This window comes from Arvicanthis niloticus, chromosome 3 (assembly GCF_011762505.2).
Source record: "Arvicanthis niloticus isolate mArvNil1 chromosome 3, mArvNil1.pat.X, whole genome shotgun sequence".
Classification (NCBI taxonomy): domain Eukaryota; kingdom Metazoa; phylum Chordata; class Mammalia; order Rodentia; family Muridae; genus Arvicanthis; species Arvicanthis niloticus.
Window position 1 is genome coordinate 84,151,247 of NC_047660.1, and position 20,064 is coordinate 84,171,310.

The 20,064-nt window shown below is 38.3% G+C and overlaps 1 protein-coding gene across 3 annotated transcripts in view; it reads right to left on the reverse strand.

Annotated features, from left to right (window-relative positions):
* Positions 1 to 3,527: 3,527 nt before the first annotated feature.
* Ankrd28 (ankyrin repeat domain 28) overlaps positions 3,528 to 20,064 on the reverse strand; it is a 134,189-nt gene continuing 117,652 nt past the window's right edge. For 2 of the 3 annotated variants that reach the window (XM_034497951.2, XM_034497950.2), the window contains exons 19-28: positions 17,782 to 17,869; positions 17,331 to 17,448; positions 17,025 to 17,244; positions 15,531 to 15,618; positions 15,353 to 15,436; positions 14,369 to 14,514; positions 13,514 to 13,596; positions 13,082 to 13,164; positions 11,486 to 11,577; positions 3,528 to 5,808 (exon numbers count right to left, since the gene is read on the reverse strand). In XM_034497951.2, coding sequence (XP_034353842.1) covers positions 5,522 to 5,808; positions 11,486 to 11,577; positions 13,082 to 13,164; positions 13,514 to 13,596; positions 14,369 to 14,514; positions 15,353 to 15,436; positions 15,531 to 15,618; positions 17,025 to 17,244; positions 17,331 to 17,448; positions 17,782 to 17,869 — 1,289 coding nt within the window. In that variant the 3' untranslated portion in view covers positions 3,528 to 5,521. Of the gene's footprint in view, positions 5,907 to 11,485; positions 11,578 to 13,081; positions 13,165 to 13,513; positions 13,597 to 14,368; positions 14,515 to 15,352; positions 15,437 to 15,530; positions 15,619 to 17,024; positions 17,245 to 17,330; positions 17,449 to 17,781; positions 17,870 to 20,064 lie in introns of all 3 variants that reach the window. The other variant, XM_076931406.1, reaches the window with a different exon arrangement.

Consider the following 20,064-nt stretch of genomic DNA (forward strand, 5'->3'; position numbering starts at 1 on the left):
TAATGGAAAAAACCTGAAACTCATTTTTAGTTTAAAATAGGAAGGAATATTTTAAGCTTAAATCACTACTCAAATTTTGTTTCAATCTAATTAGGAGAACAGACAGGACCAGAATTAGGAAACCCTCTGGGGAAGGAAAACTTTTTGGCTTGGTAAAAACAAAACTAAAATAAAAACAGCAGACAGAAATATAGCCTATAATCTACAATTAATATGCTAAAAGGCATTTTTTTCTTAAAACAAAACAATAAGCAACAAAAACCAACCAGCGTTCAGAATGCAAGTGAGGTAACCAGGAGGAAACGAGAAACCACCAGAGCACGAGGCGGGGGAAAGCTGTCAGACAGCACTGCACATCATCATCTTGTCTGACTTTTAAAGGCGGCCACTATCCAAACCACCTCACCTCCCTTTAGTCTAGCTCTGCTTCGGAGGGGCTGCGAGGAGACTAGTTCTTTTGGGGCTGTGGTAAACAGAGGTAAATTACTCCTCCGCACTTCCCCAAACCTCTGCAACCTCCAGATCCTACCCACATTAGACGGGAGTCAGGAACCGAGTATGAAGGTGATACACACCTGTGCAGAACTCAGAAGGTGGAGGCAGGGGATTAACACATCTGATGTCCTGTCTCATAGGAAACAAACAAACAAACAAACAAACAGGAGGTGGGGGCACAGAAACAAAAGAGGGTACAGAAATGAAATGAAGATTTCCAGGTGCAATCAACTGGCTAGCACACCATCTCAGGACTACGTGAACTGTGGACATGGCTCCCAAACTACCCTCCCCTATCCCAGAGGCTGGGTTTACCATGCCAGATGCTAAAGGCCCAAAAGCACAAAGGACAAATCATGTCAGTGTGCTCAGAATTCCTACCAGGCTTATACTTTCCATGTAACTTATTGTATTTCAACCCAGGCTCAAGATAAAACAGGTGAAGATTGGCTCCTAGGAGGTGGCAAAGCCCTGGGAAGGCCCAGCTTGAAGCAGCCCCTCCAACAAGCCTGTGCCAGCCAACTTACAAAGGCATGACAGTTATTTTAAGCAAGTGAGATGCAGGCTGCTTAAGATGGCAACAGTGACTGAGGTGAGCAGATGGTAGGCTCTCTGGCTTCACTCTGTCACAAGGTGACAGCCCCTCCCCCTTACTTCTCTACACCCACAGCCTCAGCTCTGTTGCAAGCAGCAGGTGTCCAGTATCGGAGGTGACCGTATTCCTGTTTATTCTAAAGATAGTGAGCTATGAGAATAAAAACCAGAAAATCAGCAAACATGTTAGAGAGCATTGCAGGTGAAGGAGGACTGCCTGCAGCTGAAGTCAGGTTTTAAAAATAAAGGCTGTGGTCAAAGTTATTTCATCATCTTCCACGTGTTAAATGCTATTAATAGTACCTACCTCCTAAGTTAGTCACGGGGATTAAGAGAGAACATATTTCAAGCATTTATGTCTTTGCTTGGTACATGATCAACAGTGTACTGGCCTTTTCTGTTATTGTCACCTGCAGAGATGATTTCAGAAGATTATTAAAAACTCCTTTACCTGTTGCCCCAACCAGCTATTAATAATTATCTGTTTTTATGCCTGTTATAAGCTCCGAATAGCTTGTTACACTCATTTCACACTCAGGAATGCCCCGTGTTGAAGAGCACCGTGTCCCCGTACTACCCTCTTCCAGGCACTTCCAGACCGCTAGCTCTGCTCTTGAACCTAGGAAATTACTTAGCCCTTCTTCACCTGCTTTAGTCACCTGTTCCCCAATGTCCAGGCTTTGTGCTGCTTCCTCCATGAAGCTCGCTGTCTTCTCTCAGGTGTCCTGTTCCTGCCTCCTCAGCAGTTTATCTCAGTCCTATTTTATCACTTTCTGCTTATAGCGTCTCATGATGAAACCACTAGCTGTTAAAGGACACCACCACTATTCACCACTATTCAGCCCATGGAGACCCAAGTACACAGCAGGTAAGGAACACATACTTGTTGAGTTGATACATTTGAAAGATTCATTTCCGTAAGTTCAAAAGTCTAAAATAACTATAGTAAGAAGCCACTGAGTTCTTGAGGGTAGAAGTCAGAGCTGGGTATGGAGGCACATACCTGTAATCGTAGCATCTGGATGTGGAGGAGCAAAAATCCTAGGCTGTCTGAGACTCACTAACAACCTGCAAAAAGCTTGTCTGAAAGCCTGCCGAAACTTAACACATTTTAAAGGGAAAAGTTCTTTATATGTAAAAAAGAAAGACGCTTGAGTTTTTGCATTAAAAATTTTTATTTCATTTAAAAAGATCCAATATATGAAGCCAAATTAACCCCAAATTTACAGCTACATTTAGAGATCTCTGAACTAAATGGCACTGTTTGAGGTTACCTGTCATTGTTATCTCCCCCAAAGTTGTTTCTGAGCAGAAGCTGGTATTACTGTAATACATATCTCAAATGTCACCTTTCACGCAGAAGTTAAAGGCTGACAGGCTTTCCCCTTGTGGGCGAGGATAAAAACACAACAGAACTGGGCCCAATGCTTTGTGCATACTAGGTGTATGTAACTATAAAGTAACGTATGGCGCTGTGCTTTGCTCCTGGATTTATTCCAAATACTGGTGTTGGTCAACACTTTCTGGGACAGTACTTAAGAATTTCCCTCTTCCAGTGTACACCAAAGGAAGTGAGTTGCTCAAGCTAGAGACAAACTACCACAAAGCAAAGGAACAGCTTTCTAGTTGGCTGGTAACAGCACAAACCACCTCCCAAATGTTTTCACTTTTGGCATCATTTACTTAAAGTGATGCAAAGATCTTGATCTCTACATACATATGAGGTGAAATTAAAAGATGAGTTTGTTACTTTATAGCTACACCTTTGATTTCAATAGATGTGGAGACAATGTGTCTAATGAGTCCATCTGGAAATCACTTCAGCAAAGGAGTCAACAGCCTGTGAAAGAGAAGACATGGCAGAGGGTGGAAGATTCATCCTTCCAACATTCTCTTGGAGGACAGAGCTGGGCCCAAGGACAGAAGTTACCGGGAGGGAGGCTTCAACTCCATTAAGGAGACCTTCCTAACAGAGCTGCTCAACAATGAATGGACTGCTCGTGAGGTAGAGTCACTGAAGTGTTCAAGGTGGAAAGACAACCTTGGAGAAGGGACTCCTGCATTTGTTAAGAGGTTAGACTGGATGAACCTCAGGTCTCTTTCAATTCTGAGATTCTAGAAAATTCCCTCAGGGAATTCAGAAGAGAATTCCTAAAAGGAAAGAGAAAGCACACATATGGTATACTTTTAGAATCCTCTTGAGTTTTCTTTTTTAAAAGGTACAATAGAAAATGTAGTCTACGGTCTTTTAAAATGCATATTTACCCTTTTCCCACTATTAATTAGGAAGGGTTCATTACGACTTCTTTATATTATAAAGAAAAGATGGAGATTATATTTATAATTTTGTAAATATTTTAGAAAAATGCTTAAAATCTAGTAGTCAATGCCCTAGAAACTTTATAGATTTTTAAGTAATATGCACAGATACAAATACATTATTCATTAAATACAGCTCACGTCTGTGTTTTATTATATTCTAAAATATACAGGAATCTTGATGTACTGAAAGAGTGCAAGTAAATACAGTATTCAAGCAGTCACTATTTCTATGTACATGCTCATTAATTCTTCAAAAACCCCACAAAATTATCAAATAGATCAAAATACTGTTCTGTGTTTTCACACTTTATATTCAGAAAAACCAGCTGATAATTTACAATGCCATAAAGTTCCAGTTTCACAATACAAAAAGGAGAAGATGAAATTGGGTATCATTTTGTTGCAATGTATGGAACTTTACTCAGCTCTATTAAGACCCCTCTCCCCAATGTGAAATCATTGTTACTGGGAAAGTGACAGTTATAACACTAAAAGAACCACAAAAAAGCGTCATTTAAAATGAGCCTAATGTCAGCCTCTTCTCTATTACCTGAAAGGCAGTCTTCAATTTGGCAGGCAATCTCTGACAGTAAGAAGCTGCAATCCCACTACTCTAGATCTCAGTAGGACCTAAAGCCTGTAGTATTTTAAATCTTGCCCAATACAGAAACGCCTTCCAAATGACCTGATTCTGTTTATGTTATGAATCACCATCTAAAGCAAACTTCAATGCTTCTGAAAATGAAGCCAAATGGTTTGCTGTTGATTTTTATAAAGAAAACATCTGAAGGCAGGCATTGATGGTGCACGCCTTTAATCCCAGCACTTGGGAAGCAGAGGCAGGTGGATCTCTGTGAGATCGAGGGCAGCCTGGTCTACAAAGCCAGTTCTAGGACAGCCAGGGCTACACAGAGAGAACCCTGTCTTAAAACAACAACAAAAGAAAGGATGCATCCAGGAACCTTCCAGTACTGTGTTAAAGCATGAGAGGAAGCAGACTTATTTCTGCAATATTTTCTTTTACATAAAACATTTAAAATCCCATTTTGTATAGAATTCAAAATCAGCTTTCAACAGTGTTTCATAACAAAAGTCTTTAAAATTTTTTAAATTTTGATTCTTGCTTTGCAAAGTTCAAAGATTAAAATAAATCACAACAGAATTCCTTCAGCCAAAAGGTGGAGGTCCCAAAGTACTGACGTAATGCAGAGGTGTGTCGTGCACAGAGATGCCCAGACAGTTCTCTCCCCAGGACCACTGGGTTACAAGAGGTGAAATAGTCTGTTTAATTTCATTAAAAAATTTCCTCCATGGAATTCCTTAAACAAAGATAGTTCAATTTAAAACCAAACCACTCAAACGTGGGCAACAGCCCTGACCCCATCTGTGTCTGTCTCTAGTACTTTCAACCACACTGCATCCAGTCAGCTGGTTTTGAAGTCTATAAAAACTGGATTAAAAACTTTTATATAAAAAAATTTAAAAATACATCTGCTTCCTCTCATGGTTTCATATAGTACTGGGAGACTCTGAGGTGTTTTCTTTATAAAAATCAACATCAAACCTAATCTGGCTTTACTTTCAGAAGCACTGAAGTTTGCTTTAGATGATTTCTCATTTCATCTATTTCCGTTTCCACAATGGAATTCTAATAAAAAATATCTGTATGTTATTTGGTCCTTGGCAATTTGGTGTGTACATAATGCCTATTATACCAAACTTTTATTGCATTTAAATTTAGCTGTAATTTTATGGGTAAACTTTAATCTAGTGTTTTGTCTCTTTACAGCAGTGTTGCCCACGTAAGCAGGTCAGGGAGCAGTGTCCCAATTTCTGGCACTGCAAAGCCAATTAAACGATCCCACAAAGCAATCGCCATCACTGTGTTTTCCACTGGTCAAGTCATTATTAAGATTCTAGAAGTTCCTTTTGCAAAACTTGCCTTTAAGACTCCTCTTCCTAATGGCATCACATTTCTTCTATTCGTTCACTGCGTGATCTTTCTTCGGGTTGAATCTGTGTATGATAAGAAAAGTGCTTTTTTCCTGAAAAAGCCCGGTTTGAAGTTTCAGTGTCAGAACTCCCTTAGAGCTGCAGCTCGCTTGGCCTCTCAGTAGGTCTCAGAGTCAGAGTCGTTGAGCTCGTCCACGTCAGTGTACAAGTACTCCTGCTCCCCACCAATGTTGTTGAAACTGCAGTAGGAGCTGGGTTCGTTCCTCATGATAGGCAAGGCTTCAAAGCTAACTGTTTTTGAGGTGTTGGTATAACGGTTAATGGCATTGAATGTCAGGGATGTCAATGGGCTATTCGACGAGACAGGCATCATGGTGGCCAAAATGAGAGCCAGGCAGTCAGCCACATCCTTATTGGGAGCGCAGGCCAAAGCTGGGGTGTGGCCTGGAATTGAATTTAAAGTTTACAAGTCAACATCCTAAGATCTGGAATCTTCACACATAGATTTTTGTGATTCTTTGGGTAGATAAATTCACAACTGTCTAGTAAGCAGAAAGAGATACAATACTAAGAATGTGGGGCAGAAGGAGAGCTTTCACACTAAATAACAGAAGAGGGAAGTAAAGCCTCACAATGGATACTTCCCCCAACATCTCACAACTTACCCATCTCCAATCCAACTCAGGAAAGACAGAGTACTCTTAGAATAAAGAGAAGAAAAACACCAATAAACCCACATCAGCCACTTTCCCTTTAGAACAGCGAGTTGAGGCTTACTGTAATTCATACCTGTATAAATTAACTTTTATATGGTGAACATCTAAAATGGAAGTATATGAATTAAACATTAAAGAGATGATCACTAGCTATTTACCAACTGAATTACAGAAGTCAAAATTTTAGTGTGCTTGTCAGTCAGCCTCAGATGAAGACAATGGCTTTGGGGGTTGGGGGAGATGGCTCAGTGGTTAAAGTACCTTGTAAACATGAAGACCTGGAAGTTCAATCCTGAATTCATATAAAATAAGCCAGGCACGGTGGTATGCACTTAAAATTCCACTGCTGAAAAAATGAGTTCCTGGGACCCACTGGGCAGATACATTCATGTAAGGAAATGATTAAACTAAACAAAACGTTAAAAGCCCAGAATCCCAGACAAGTATTTCCTTTTATCCTAGCAGAAAAATTTCCTCAAATATAAAGTGCCCCAACACCAAGCATCAACGGGAAAGCCATGGAGAAAGCATGTGGTACCTTGGTTGGCAAAAAGATAACCCTGTGGCTGAGATGGGAGATGATGGCAAACACACCACTGTGACGGCAAGTTCCAACCCTCCCACATCAAGTTTTGGGTTCCCTTGTTTTAAGTCACGTGGAGCTAAAAGGTGCTAAATGTCATAGATGTCCTGAAATTCTGGACTAGCTTTGCTTATTGTTGCACTGTTTCTCATATTACTGTGCTCTTGTCTTAGCAGCCACATACATATGTACTTTAAAAGATGTAATTTGTTTTTAAAATAGGATGACTTTATCACAAACCAAATAATGATATAGCCACCAGTCAGAATGGGAACACAGAAAGAGAATATTACCAGTATACCACAAATATTACATGTCTTTTTCTCCTCCACAGTGGTAACCACTATCCTGACCTTTTCTTTCTATGGTAACAATTTTCTTGTTGCCCAGTTTTTTGAACCAATACATGGAAGCATACAGTATACATATTTTAAAATTTGATTTCTTTTGTCTAATTATGTGAGACCTAATATTGTCACAGGTAACTATAGTCAGATAGCTCACTGCTGTATAATACTTCAATATATGAGCATACCACAATGTATATATTTAATTACTGGGCATTTGATTTTTCTACCTCTTCCTATTTTCATTATTACGATGAAGGTAAAGGAACAACTAGCTAATTACCTGAAAGGATGGGCAACAGTGACTAACGGACAAGCATGACAATTAAATCACCTCAAAATGCCTGAGCGAGGGCTTTATTCTCTTATCTTCCCAAGGTTTTGCTGAAACTGTGAAGGTAGCAGCTATTGTTATTCTGACACTAGCAAGCAGAAGCCAAGTCAGGACAGAGTGCCTTCAGACATGGGAAGGCACCTCTTAGCAGTATTTATAGAAAGAAGGTAACTGTAAACAGAAGCCTCTCTTCCACCTGAGTTGGTGTGGTTATAGAATGAGAAACTCCTTAAGGACATTCCATGAATATGTAACACGTTCTTTCTTCTTTAGAAAACACATCTCAATACTACTAACCCCATTCTTGGGAGTGAACAAAGGCACAGAATGTACTGGTTTCATCTTATCCTTTTTATTTGTTTTTCAAGACAGTATTTCTCTGTGTATCCCTGGATGCCCTGGAACTAGCTATGTAGACCAGGCTAGCTTTAAACTGCCTGCCTCTGTCTCTCAAGTGCTGGGATTAAAGGAGTAAGCCACCACCATGTGGCTTATGTTGTTTTTATTTAGTCTTCAGAAGATAATCATCAAACTGTTATTATTAGACTAACTTACAATTATCTCTACACACAATCATAAAATGAGATTGGTATTCATTTACCTTGTGAAAAAGCCACATCGCTATGAGATACTTTAAAGGGTATTAAGAGGATAAGTAGGTCACCACTGGAGACATTTAGTAACAGGTTTATTATCCTTTCGTGTGTGTGTGTGTGTGTGTGTGTGTGTGTGTTTAAGACAGGGTGTCTCTGTGTAGTCCTGGCTGTCCTGGAACTTGCTATGTAGACCAGACTGTCCTTGAACTCAGAGATTCTCCTGCCTCTGCCTTGTAAGTTCTGAGATGAAAGGTATGCACCATCATACCTGGCCTCTTCTTAATTTCTTAAAAAAAGATAAAAACTCTCAGAAATAGTCAACAAAGATCTACATATCAGTAGCTATCATAATATGCAAAATGTGATAAATATTAATGTTTTTATTTCTGCATTTAAATCTCTGCAAGTAGTTTCATTTCTAGAAATATCTAGATTTTGTTTTCGGGCTTAAGATTCTTACATTTAATTGCTTAGTTTTCAGTTTGCTTATGTCCCCAAATGAACTTGACACTCTTTCCTCTGTATTTTTGACTCAATGACACTGTAAAGTTCCGTCCACACACGGTTCCCAAGCTTCAATGGATATGACTTCACCTTCAAATACTACTCATCTCTCCATCAAATCCCAAAGAATCCATGATCATACCCACAGTTTTCATTCCAAGTTCCTTTACTTGGAAAATAAGTGTGTCTTTCTAAACTTCAGTCTGCTTTCTAAGATTTTTTTCATAAGAGCCCGTAGTAAAAACATCTCAACCTAGCTTCACTAACAATTTTATTTTTCCAAATGCTTTCTAAGGGTGGTGGTCATAGCTGACAATCTAAATCTCTAAGTTCCTTCCTAGGATGGTGATTGAGTCATTAACCTGCTCCAGCAGCAACGCCTGAAAGAGATCAAGCATTGGTACTGTGAGTGCCAGAAATACTGCCCAGTGAGGGACTGAAAGCCCCCTTAAGTTTTCATATAATTCTTAGATTTAGAGGGATGTGAGGGCAAGCAGAGCAGAACTCAATCTCACAAAGTCCCAAGGCTTGATGGCCATCTATCCCTCCAAGTGTCATTTCACCATCTGGTCTTGTTGTTCCTTTCTGAGGAACTGCCATCTTCCTAATCCCAAGACCACTTGTTCTAACATCTGCACTCATCTCAAGTTCTACCTCTCAATAGGGAAAAGAGAATAGGGTTCTCTCCAAACTAACACAGGAACCTGCAACTGGACAATGTGCAGACTGAGAGGCTTTGGGGCATTTAATACTAAGTGGGATGTCTTCATCAAACCTCTCCCTTCAAGGATCTCTGTGGAAGGGGAGGAAGAAAGTTTTTAAGAGCCAGAAGAGACGGATGACTCCAAGGCTCCCATCTCTAATGAAGAAGCTATCTGTAATTCATAACCACTGGCAAAGAAAAAATCAGTTTTCTCTACTAGAATTTCACTGAGTATGTATTAATCACGTATCAGGGCAGGCCCCATGTCCATGAGTAGTTGGTAAATATTTTTTTTTTTAATATTTTGTAGGACTTTATGTCCCATTTTGATACACACACACACACACACACACACACACACACACACACACACACACACACATTTATCTTATTGGTTAGTTTGTGTGTTTGTGTTTCCTGTTTATTGGGGGGGGAGAAGAGAGAGGGAAACATAAAATTGGGTGGGTAGGGAGATAAGGATCTGGGAAGAACTGGGAGAGGAATGGTCAAAATACATCATATTAAAAATTATTAATTAAAAAAAGGTTCCCTCTCTATTTGCTGTCTTGGAATGTCTCATCTGATCTGGTAAAGAAGGGTCAAGATTCTTTAATGTGCCTATATAGGGAGTAGATATGTCATACTGATTCCACACAGACACCTCAGAACTTAACACAGTTTTGGCATAATTGCACAAGTAACTGGATCCTGCACTCCTCTAACACTTAGAAACTATCTGTGAACACAAACAACAAAGATGATCCTCCATCATACGGAGTGCACAGTCATTCTCACATGAAAAAACACACATTATCTCCAGTAAGTTACACAGACAGTTTGATTGGGTTGACTGGGACTAAGATGCTGTAACATTAGTGGAATCAAGCTTTCAAGGAGAGGATGGAATTTGAGCTATGACTTGAAACAGGTGAAGGATTTAGTCAAAGAACACCTGCAGATCAGTGTTCCGGGCGGAAGACAGAGCTAAAACAAAGATTATAATGTGTGCACTGATTCCAAGTTGAGAAGCTGGAAGGGAAGAGCGAAGCAGAAAGGACAGGGACAGGAAACAAGCTGGGAAGTAGAGTGTTTTGGAGTTCACTGTGAGAACCATAAATAAACTGATGAGACAAACATTTCTGATGTGTTTTAAGATTACCTGTGAGAATAGTAAGCAGAGGAAAAGAAGGGCAGACACTGCACTTACTTTGAAGGAAGAGTCAGTAGCAAAGCTGACGCACTCACTGTACAGTGGGCATGAGAGAGGAACCAGGACAGTTCTTCAAGCTATGAAGAAGGGAACTGTCGTCAACTGAAACCAGGATGGCTGCTGGAAGGGTAAGTCTGCAGTGGGTAAGGAAAGAGGGCTGACAGTTCTGTTAGACATCTGTATGGTATTATTAATTAAGTAAGCAGCTAGACAGATGTATGAATGCAGACACTGAGAAGGTCGTTCCTAAATAAAAAGTTACCAAGTCCCAGCAAGGAATTTTTTTGAATGAAGGGTTGGAGAGGATCACCTAGAGGGCAAACATAGACAGACAAGAAAAGCAGCAGGGACTACATACTTCAGAACTCACCAGCATTGGTGTGGAGACCCTAAAAGCTAAGTAAGAAAGTTTACTAAGAAGAAAGGAGTACTCACATGCCCAAACTGGCCTGCCAAGTGAAACAAGATCCGACTGAACACCGAGGAGAACCATCAGGAAGCCTGATGGGAAAGAGTTTTACAGTGTTGTGGGGACAGAGGCCTGCCTATAGAAAGCCAGTTCTGGGGTAGTTATGCTGCAGTGGAAGACAGAGCAGCAGCTGGCAGAGGTTGTGATTAGTGAGTTTTAGGATGGCAGAACTAATATTTTTATATTGAGGGGTGGGAGTGCAGTGCAGTGCAGTGGCAGAGTACTCGCAGTACTTGATTCCAACACCAAACACACAAAGTGACAGTAACAGGGAGTGACTGCTAAAGTGATTGTCTCTAACAGTAAAAAGGGGACAGAATCTAATTTAGGAGTAGAAGGACTGGCTTTGTCTATGAATAAGACATGTTAGTAGGGCTTTGGTAAATATTTGTTAAAAGAACAAAACCCTGGATTCCAAAATGACGGTGGAGAGCAAATAGGAAATATCAAGCTTGATCTAACAGAAGTTCACCTATCAGACACACTTGTTTCTCTTGCTCTTAGTTATCTACTACATAGAACTCGATATTAATTCCAACGCTCTTCTTTGCCCAATTAAGAAACCCACTTAACTTCATTTTACTTCAAAGATGCACCATTAAAAGAGAAAAACTCCAACCAAGAAGCTGGCCCAGGCAAGGCCCATGGAGCCTACTTACCATTCTCATCCACAGCAAGCACACTTGCTCCTTTCCCCAGGAGCTCTTGAACAACCATTGTGAGCCCATTTCGGGCAGCAACATGCAGAGGTCTGTGGGGAAAAATTGTACATATGTGTGCAGTGAACGCACAGATACACACCTGGCTGCCAATGAACTCTTGGCCAAGTTTTGAAGACCTAGAGCTACAAAGCTGAGCTCCCCCAGTTCTCAATCAGTGAAGGCAGAAGGGAGAGCAGCACCCCCACAGACAGCTCAGTCCTGCTCACCAGTAGTAGTTTCTTGACCTCATCAAATCCACCGTACCTTCTAAGTCTCCATAGACAAGGAGTTAGCCAAAAACTACATCCTTTTTTTCAATTATATATATATATAAATTTCTTCTATTTTTGAGGTTACAATTACATCACTTCCCCTTCCCTTTCCTTCCTCTAGACTCCTCCCATATACTCCTCCTTGCTTTCTCCCAAATTCATGCTCTTTTTTGCATTTATTGCTATTCCACATATATGTGTGTATACAAATATATTCATATATATATATACCCTGCTGGGTCGGTATAATGCTACTTGTATATATTGTACAGATTCTTCAGGGCTGACCATTTGTATTGGACTGATGTGCTCTTCCCTAGAGAAGATCATTTCATACTCTAGGTATTCCTTAGGTACCGGTTGTAGTTCTTTGTAAGGGGTTGAGGCTTCCTGGCTTACCCTGGTCCACTTTGGCATGGCTATTGTTGTCCTTGTTGAGGTCATGTTGAGGCATTTTGGCAAGACTTTATAGGTGTGGCTTCTGACCTTACTACATGGCACACTCTCACAAAAAATTCCCCTACTCTCTGGCTCTTACCATCTTTCAGGCCCTGCTTTCACAATGCTCCCTGAATCTTAGGTGCAGGATTATTATATAGATGTGTTCACTGGGACTGGGTGAGCTACATACTGCCAGTATCACAAATTCAAATAGTCTTTAAAAGATGTTTACTGGCCCAGTGACTAACATTTGGACTTTTGAGGAATTTGACTGAACCCAGAGTGTAAACTATTCCAATCTTTTTTTTTTTTTTTCTTTTTAAAAACCAATGGAAATGCTAAGAGAATGATGGGAGACATGAGTTTAAGATCTCAGTCAAATTCAAGTCTTACTGCTTATGCTCAGAGGCTGATTCTTTCTGAAACCTCTTTAAGCTTACACATACACACACACACACACACACACACACACACACACATACACACACACAAAGCTTCTTACCTTCATACAGCTAGTATGAAATAGAACTTTTCAGATGATTTTGATAATACACAAAATAGCACTACCTTCCTTTAGAAAATTATATGAATAAGCAGACTGAGAAAAAAAATCATTATTATCAATGTTGTAATTTCAAATCGCAACAATGTTGCAATGTTAAAAAATATTTTAAATATTAGAACTTTTAGTTATATGATTTTAGAAATGAGTTCTGACAATTGTAAAAACTATTCTTTAAATGGTTTGTATTAATTTATTTGTCATAGTTTTAAAAGTGCGTTTACCTTTTTTTAAAATTGTAGAGATCACTAAATTTAGTTAGACACTCAAAGTACTCACGTTTGCAAGGCTGCATTGGTTGCATTGATGAGGTTTCTATCTGTTATCTTTTCCAGAATTAACAAGGCACTAGTTTCATGACCCTAAAATTGTGAAAAATAGCTCTTTAAGAAAAAAAAAATCACACTATTAAGAATAAACATATAAATCCAACCATCTCTAATATATGTACAACTTTACACATATATACAATTTTTCTAAGCTAATGTCTTAAGTATCTACTCACAAGTATCAGAAACAGGAATAAGAAGACAGGTGAATACGAAGTGTTAAGCTTGTATTTCAAAACCTAGTAAGCCAACACTCCCCTGTAATCCCAGTGCTATCTAAGTAATCATTAAGTTTGCTTTCTACTTCTGTTCATTTTAGTGAACTGGAAAAAAGGCCAATCAACAGTAACCATGAGAACCCATCCTTAAACTATATCCATACCTTGCCACAAGCCAAGTGAAGGGCGGTGTTTTTACTCTTATCTTGTAATGTCAGATCTGCACTAGCACTGCTAACCAGCATCTCTGGGAGGAAAAAGGGCATCAATTCTTATGCTTATGAACATGTTTCTTAAATTATCAGTAACTCACTGTAGAGAAATGAAGACATAGAGCAAAAAATATCCCTCTTGCAAATACTTAACTGCAAAATAAACAATATAATGCATATTATTGTATAATTATAGGGAACTGTTATATTCTTATGCAAATCAGATAGTAGCAACAATAATTAATATTTCGGAGTGTTAATAAATTTCAAACACTGTTTTATGTACTCTAGATTTATAGGAACTTATTTAACCCTCACATGATCTTTTAAAGCAGATGCTATCATTTTTCTCATTTTGTAAGTGAAAGAACTGAGGCAGGAGGTCACTTAATTAGATCTAGGACTCAGGCTCATGCAATCTGATTCCACAGCCAATGTTATTAAATCATGAGGTTTAACTACCTTGATAAAGAAAGCTTTTCAGCCAGTAAGGGCAATGCTCCAAAATGAAAATGTGGGATGGTGAGCAATAGGAATCTAAGTTACACACTGGGAACAGAATTCAAGGAATTCTTAACGCAGCTTCCTCTTCCGTTGTTTTTTAATTCTTGAGTTGTGCTTTACTACCTAGCCCAGAGTGGCCTTCTACTTCTAATCTTCTGAGAGGCTCTTGGGCAGCTGAGTTTACAGGAGCAAACTAAGCTTGGTTCTAAATAGTGTTTCCTTTCTTATGGAGATACAATGTAACCAAGGTTGGCCCTTAGAGATAGTTCTACTGCCTCAGCCATCTCTAAACAGTTTCTTTACCAACTGTATTGGTTTGTCCGTTTTCTGCAGCCATCATAAGAGGTGTTTTTCCGGTAGAGTCTGCAGAATTGACCTGAGCATTCTGGCTGAGCAGCAGCTGTAAACACTCCACATGGTCTGTGAAGGCAGCGGCATGGAGAGGAGTTCTGAGACACAGTAAAATACAGGACACAAGCTAAATGGCACATACACTAGAAACAATTATTCCTTAATTTAGAACAAACATTTTTCAAAGGTTTACTTATTACGTTACAAAAGCATTGCTAAGAAACAAATAAGTTCAATGGAACTAATTTCTATTTTAGATATGTATACTTTAAATAATCTAAAAAAAAATCTTAAACTACAACTTGCCTAAAATAAGGATGAACTACCTAAGACTGTTAACACTATATCATTAAAGAAAACTTAAAAGAAATAAATGTTTACCCCTAAACTATTACTTATTACAATTGTTGTATTGTTTTTTCAATTTGTAATCCAATTTAGAAAGCTGTTAACTTTTTAAGCAATTTTCTCTGCGTTTAAAATCATATTTCTAGCTGGGCAGTGGTGGTGCATGCCTTTAATCCCAGCATTTGGGAGGCAGAGGCAGGTGGATTTCTGAGTTTGAGGCCAGCCTGGTCTACAGAGTGAATTCCATGACAGCCAGGACTACACAGAGAAACCCTGTCTCAAAAATCCATCATCATCATCATCATCATCATCATAAAATAAATAAAATCATATTTCTTCAAACAGGAAAGAAACCTTTATGTTTTAAAATAAAGTGACAAGGGCTGGAGAGATGGCTCAGCAATTAAAATAAAGTGACAAAATTTAAAATTTCCTAATGTGAAAAATTTAAGACTTGATAATTTATATCTGCAAAATCCTGTTGTCAATTAGTTGTGAGTTCTCTAAAAGCTCTCAAACAGAAGGTCAATAGTTACTGTATTTTCTCTTATTGAAAGTAATATTGGTTGATACTAATTGGAATCCTACCTTCCCTTTGAATCTGTGGCATTTACAATGCTGGCTCCTAAGGTATCAATAAGCATCTCAGCAGCACCTTCATTGTCATTGATCCTGGACAAAATAAGTAACAAGGAGATCAGTCTCACAGTTAACAGTGTTTCTTAAAACACCCCAATAAATCCTGATTCACTATGTTTTTACTTACACAGCACAATGCAGTGGACTGAAAGCATTTCCATCTATTTTCTGGAAAACATCCTGTTCTAAAAGTAGTTCCACACATGTCTCATGACCTAATAGGTGCATAAAAACTAGATATTAAAATACAAGACATACTTGCAACAATCTCAAATACATAGAAGTATCTAGAAGGAAAAAGTTTAAGTTGCTGCTTGAATGTATCTCCACTCCTTAGACCATAACTAATGTAACTCATGATCTCAAAAGCTCTACAAAATTTCTAGGCATATACACCTGCCTGCATACTTTTTATTTTACAGTTCAAATGGCATATTTTGTTTTGCAGCTTTCCTTTTCAATTAATAAACTGTATGTGCCTTTCTAAAATAGCACACATAGGACAATTTCCTATAATGCATTAACATTCATTTCTTCCAGCTGAATTCAGAATCACTAAAATTGTGCTTGTCTGAAAATCAGACACATCTGTTTTTTTTTTTTAAATCGCAAGCAGGCATGACGTTTGTGGAAAATTCTGTTTCTTATATAGAATGTACTTAGAAAGCCTAAATTCGCCGGGCGGTGGCGGTGCACGCCTTCTTTAATCCCAGCACTCGGGAGGCAGAGGCAGGCAGATTTCTGAGTTCGAGGCCAGCCTGGTCTACAAAGTGAGGTCCAGGACAGCCAGGACTACACAGAGAAACCCTGTCTCGAAAAACCAAAAAAAAAAACCAAAAAAAAAAAAAAAAAAAACCAAAAAAAAAAAAAAAAAAAAAAAAAAAAAGAAAGCATAAGTTCATCAGTGATGGAGTAAGAAAAGCATTCCTCATATAGACCTTGTAAGAAATGTTAAAAGACAAAGTAAATCTCCAAAGAATAAGTACATTTTCTACCTTAGGAAACACTTCTTTACAATTTTTTTAATGGTTAATTGACACTGTTGATAAACTTAAATAAATAAATAAAATCAGCCAACAAAACCCTTAAATAACTAACTAACTAACTAACTAACTAAATAAATAAATAAAATCAGCCAGCAAAACCCTGCTTTAGCCAGGTAGTACTAGCACATGCCTTTAATCCCAGTACTCTCGAGGCAGTGACAGGTAGATCTTTGAGTTTGAGGCCAGCCTGGTCTACACAGAAAAACCCTGTCTTAAAACCAAACCAAATCAAAAAATAAAAAAACGCCTTAAAATTTATCTCACTGATTTTTACATAAAATTTTTATCTGTGGATACTGTCTCATATTAAACTCATAAAATGTGAAAATTCATATTATAAAAACAAACTGAACTTCAGTGGCAACATATGGCAATTCTTTGACTTAGAGACAATCTGGCTACTGTGGTATGATTATTAGACTTCCATCCAAGTGAGTTGAAAGAAAAAAACTGTAAAGGCTTATCTCAAACACTTTTGAACATGAGTGACTTCTCTTTAGCAAGGTACAGGACTTTTTTTTAAAACAGTACTTAGCAGGAAGACACTCAATGCAGGTTTTTATCTGATACTTAACCATTGTAGCAAGCCCAGTGAAGTGCTGTATACCCATGATTGTCTACTATGGCTGGATTTGCATCCACAGATGTTGCTGACTGCAAAAGGGCTCCAAGAACTCCAATGTGTCCACAGGCCGCTGACAAGTGTATGGGTGTCCGACCCCTGCTGTCCCGTAGTAAGCACTTAGCACCATGTTGAAGTAATGCATCTACACACTCTTCATGGCCTGTCACTGCCTGCAAAAATAATTTGGTTGTATTAAATACACTGTGTGTGGGGAGGGTACACGCACATAATTTATTTATGTTTAATTTTGGCTCACCCCTCTGTGCAATGCTGTCCTTCCCCACTTATCTTTGGCATCTACATTTGCTCCTTTGTTCAGTAGTGAGTACACACAGTCCGTGTGTCCATTGAGAACCGACAGCATAAGAGGTGTCCTGAACAATTATAGAATTAGGTTTAGTGTTATCACTTATAAAACAGCAATGATGTGATGGCTTATTTTTCATATATGCACTTTTGTGATATAACTTTATATGTATTTAAACAAAAACCTACATTTGACACTTTCAGTTACAAACTTCGATATATTTACAAAAATAGGGACCAAAGTATTAGACTATTTAATATTTTAACATCAATTTAAGAGCAAAGTATAGTGGCACATACCTCTAATCCCAGCATTAAAGAGTGAGATTATGGGATGGAGGCCTGGATTATATACTCAATTGCTGTCTCAAAAAAAACACTTAAAAATTACTGAAACTTACTGTCCATTTCCATCTTGAATATCTACTGCATTCTGTGGTTCTGCATTTCCTATTAATAACCGTAAGCATTCTGAATGACCATTTGTTGCTGTAAAGTAAAAAAAAAATTAATATATATAAATACAACAAAAATAGAGTAAGCACATCTTTCAGAATGTAATTTTGAAACAATTTCAATGAATTCATTAAACATCAGGACAGCACTTATGCACAAAGTAGGTTTTATACTGTATTTGCTATTAAGGGAGTCGTATCTGTTCACAGCAAGTAAAACGCACACTCCACAGCTACCCCTTCGTCGTCCTCCATGCTAACAGAATCCTCATTTTATTAAAAGAGTGACCTGTCTCCAGCCAAGGGGTGCAATCAAGTCAACTATGTTAGACTAAGTCAGTCACAGACCAAGTTAATCATATCAATCATATTTTCTTTCAACAGTGATTAGCTGCAAGGTGTGTACAATGTCTCGAGTCAACCATTAAGATACTGAGAAGTCAGAGAGCTTTGGGCAAATCGTTTTATAATGAAAGGCCCTCTTTCTAAAATCCCAGTTGTGGATGTGGTCCTATAAAGCAGCAGCAATGCTCCTGTGACATAAATGCAAAAGCAAGCAGTGATAAGGACTCTGATGGCATGCTGAGTGAAGGCACTGTGGAACTGTAGGACTGTACACTCTCTGGGGTGAGACTGAATCCCTGTCAATTAGGACACATTTGGTTAGGTGATTTTTAGCTGAAAAGAATTCCAAATGGCATACAGATTAATAGATGACATATTTTATAAAGAAATGTTTTCATATGCGCCAAAGCTTAACTGGCAAGTAGAAGAACAACCCCTTCACCTCAATAGGAAGCTTTTAAAATATGTTTTATCTCCTCTAAAAATCAGGTTCTAGGACACACAGTAAACTTTTAAGTGTATGGAAATATGCAAGTGACAAAATGATACAAAATGGAAGGTCTTCTATGATTCCTAAGCCCCTCCAACCAAAAAAAAGTAATGAGAAAACTAGGTGCCTAATTGTATAGAGTACTTTTTTTTGAGACAGAGTCTCATGTAGCTTGGCAAGCCTCACATTCACTGTTTATCGAAGAATGACTGTCAACTTCCGATCTTTCTGCCACTACCTCCTAAGTGCTGAAATTACAACTAAGTACAATGACACCTTCTGTATATGGTACTGGGGAATCAACCCTAGGGCTTCACATGTGCTAGGTGAGTACTTTACCAGCTGAGCTGTTCCCTGAGCAGAGCTCTCTACAGTACCTTTTAACAGCTATATGAAACGGTAATAAGTTATAAAAACGTATCACTCAAAACCACTCTCACTCAGTCTCTATGTTGCACTCTGGCAACAGCTCTTAGCTTAGAAACAGACAAGTGCCAAGATATACCTGGGGATAGATCAAAGCGTTTAATTTGGCTTCTCATTAAAATGTCAATTCATTTACATTCAGCACACAGTAGCTTCTGATGAGTGTTGTTGTGTTCTAAGTTCAATAACCACAATACCACCATAGTATCATTGTAATGTTAACCTTCAGAGAGTAAAAAATTGTGCTTTCTCCATAGCACATAAGTAGTAAGATGCTTCCCAAAATATCTCTGATTGTGAAAGACATCTACAGAAACACAGTTTCATCGAGTGTTTTTTGTTCTAAATGGTGGGTAGCACTTGCAGTACATTATATAGCAGAGTGTCTCAGAGCTCTTTATCTTTCAAAATTCTCACAAATTAGACTGCTGGGTGCCTATATTCCCAGCACTTGAGACAGAGGCTGATGTAGGGAAATTGTCAGTTTGAGGCAGTCATGGGCTATATACAGCAGAGTTCTAAGCCAGTGTAGGCTGGTGGGACCATGTCTTATACATATATATTAAAAAAAAAAAAAAAAGGGTGGGGATGATAAATACTCCATTAAAAGCTTTAAATTAATTCTGTAAATAAATCTGTGGTTATACAATATAATTTTGTAGATAAAGATTTATATGTCTCTATTCGTATTTATAATGGTAAATGATCTTATTCATACCACTTGATAGTTTTTACAAACATATTTAATATGAGAGTTTAAATGTTCATTAAAACAGTTGTTTCTAACCTTTGCCTGAATATCCAATAGTTTTAAAAAGCTTTTCTGGGAGCAACAGTATGTACTCTATTTCTATAGTCTTCTAAAATGTATCCTTTCCCAAATAGTACAAGTAGAACTCAAGTAATATACTTGGGTAACTTCTTAAAGATCACTCCATAAACACAAAGTGAACTGAATCAGATTACAT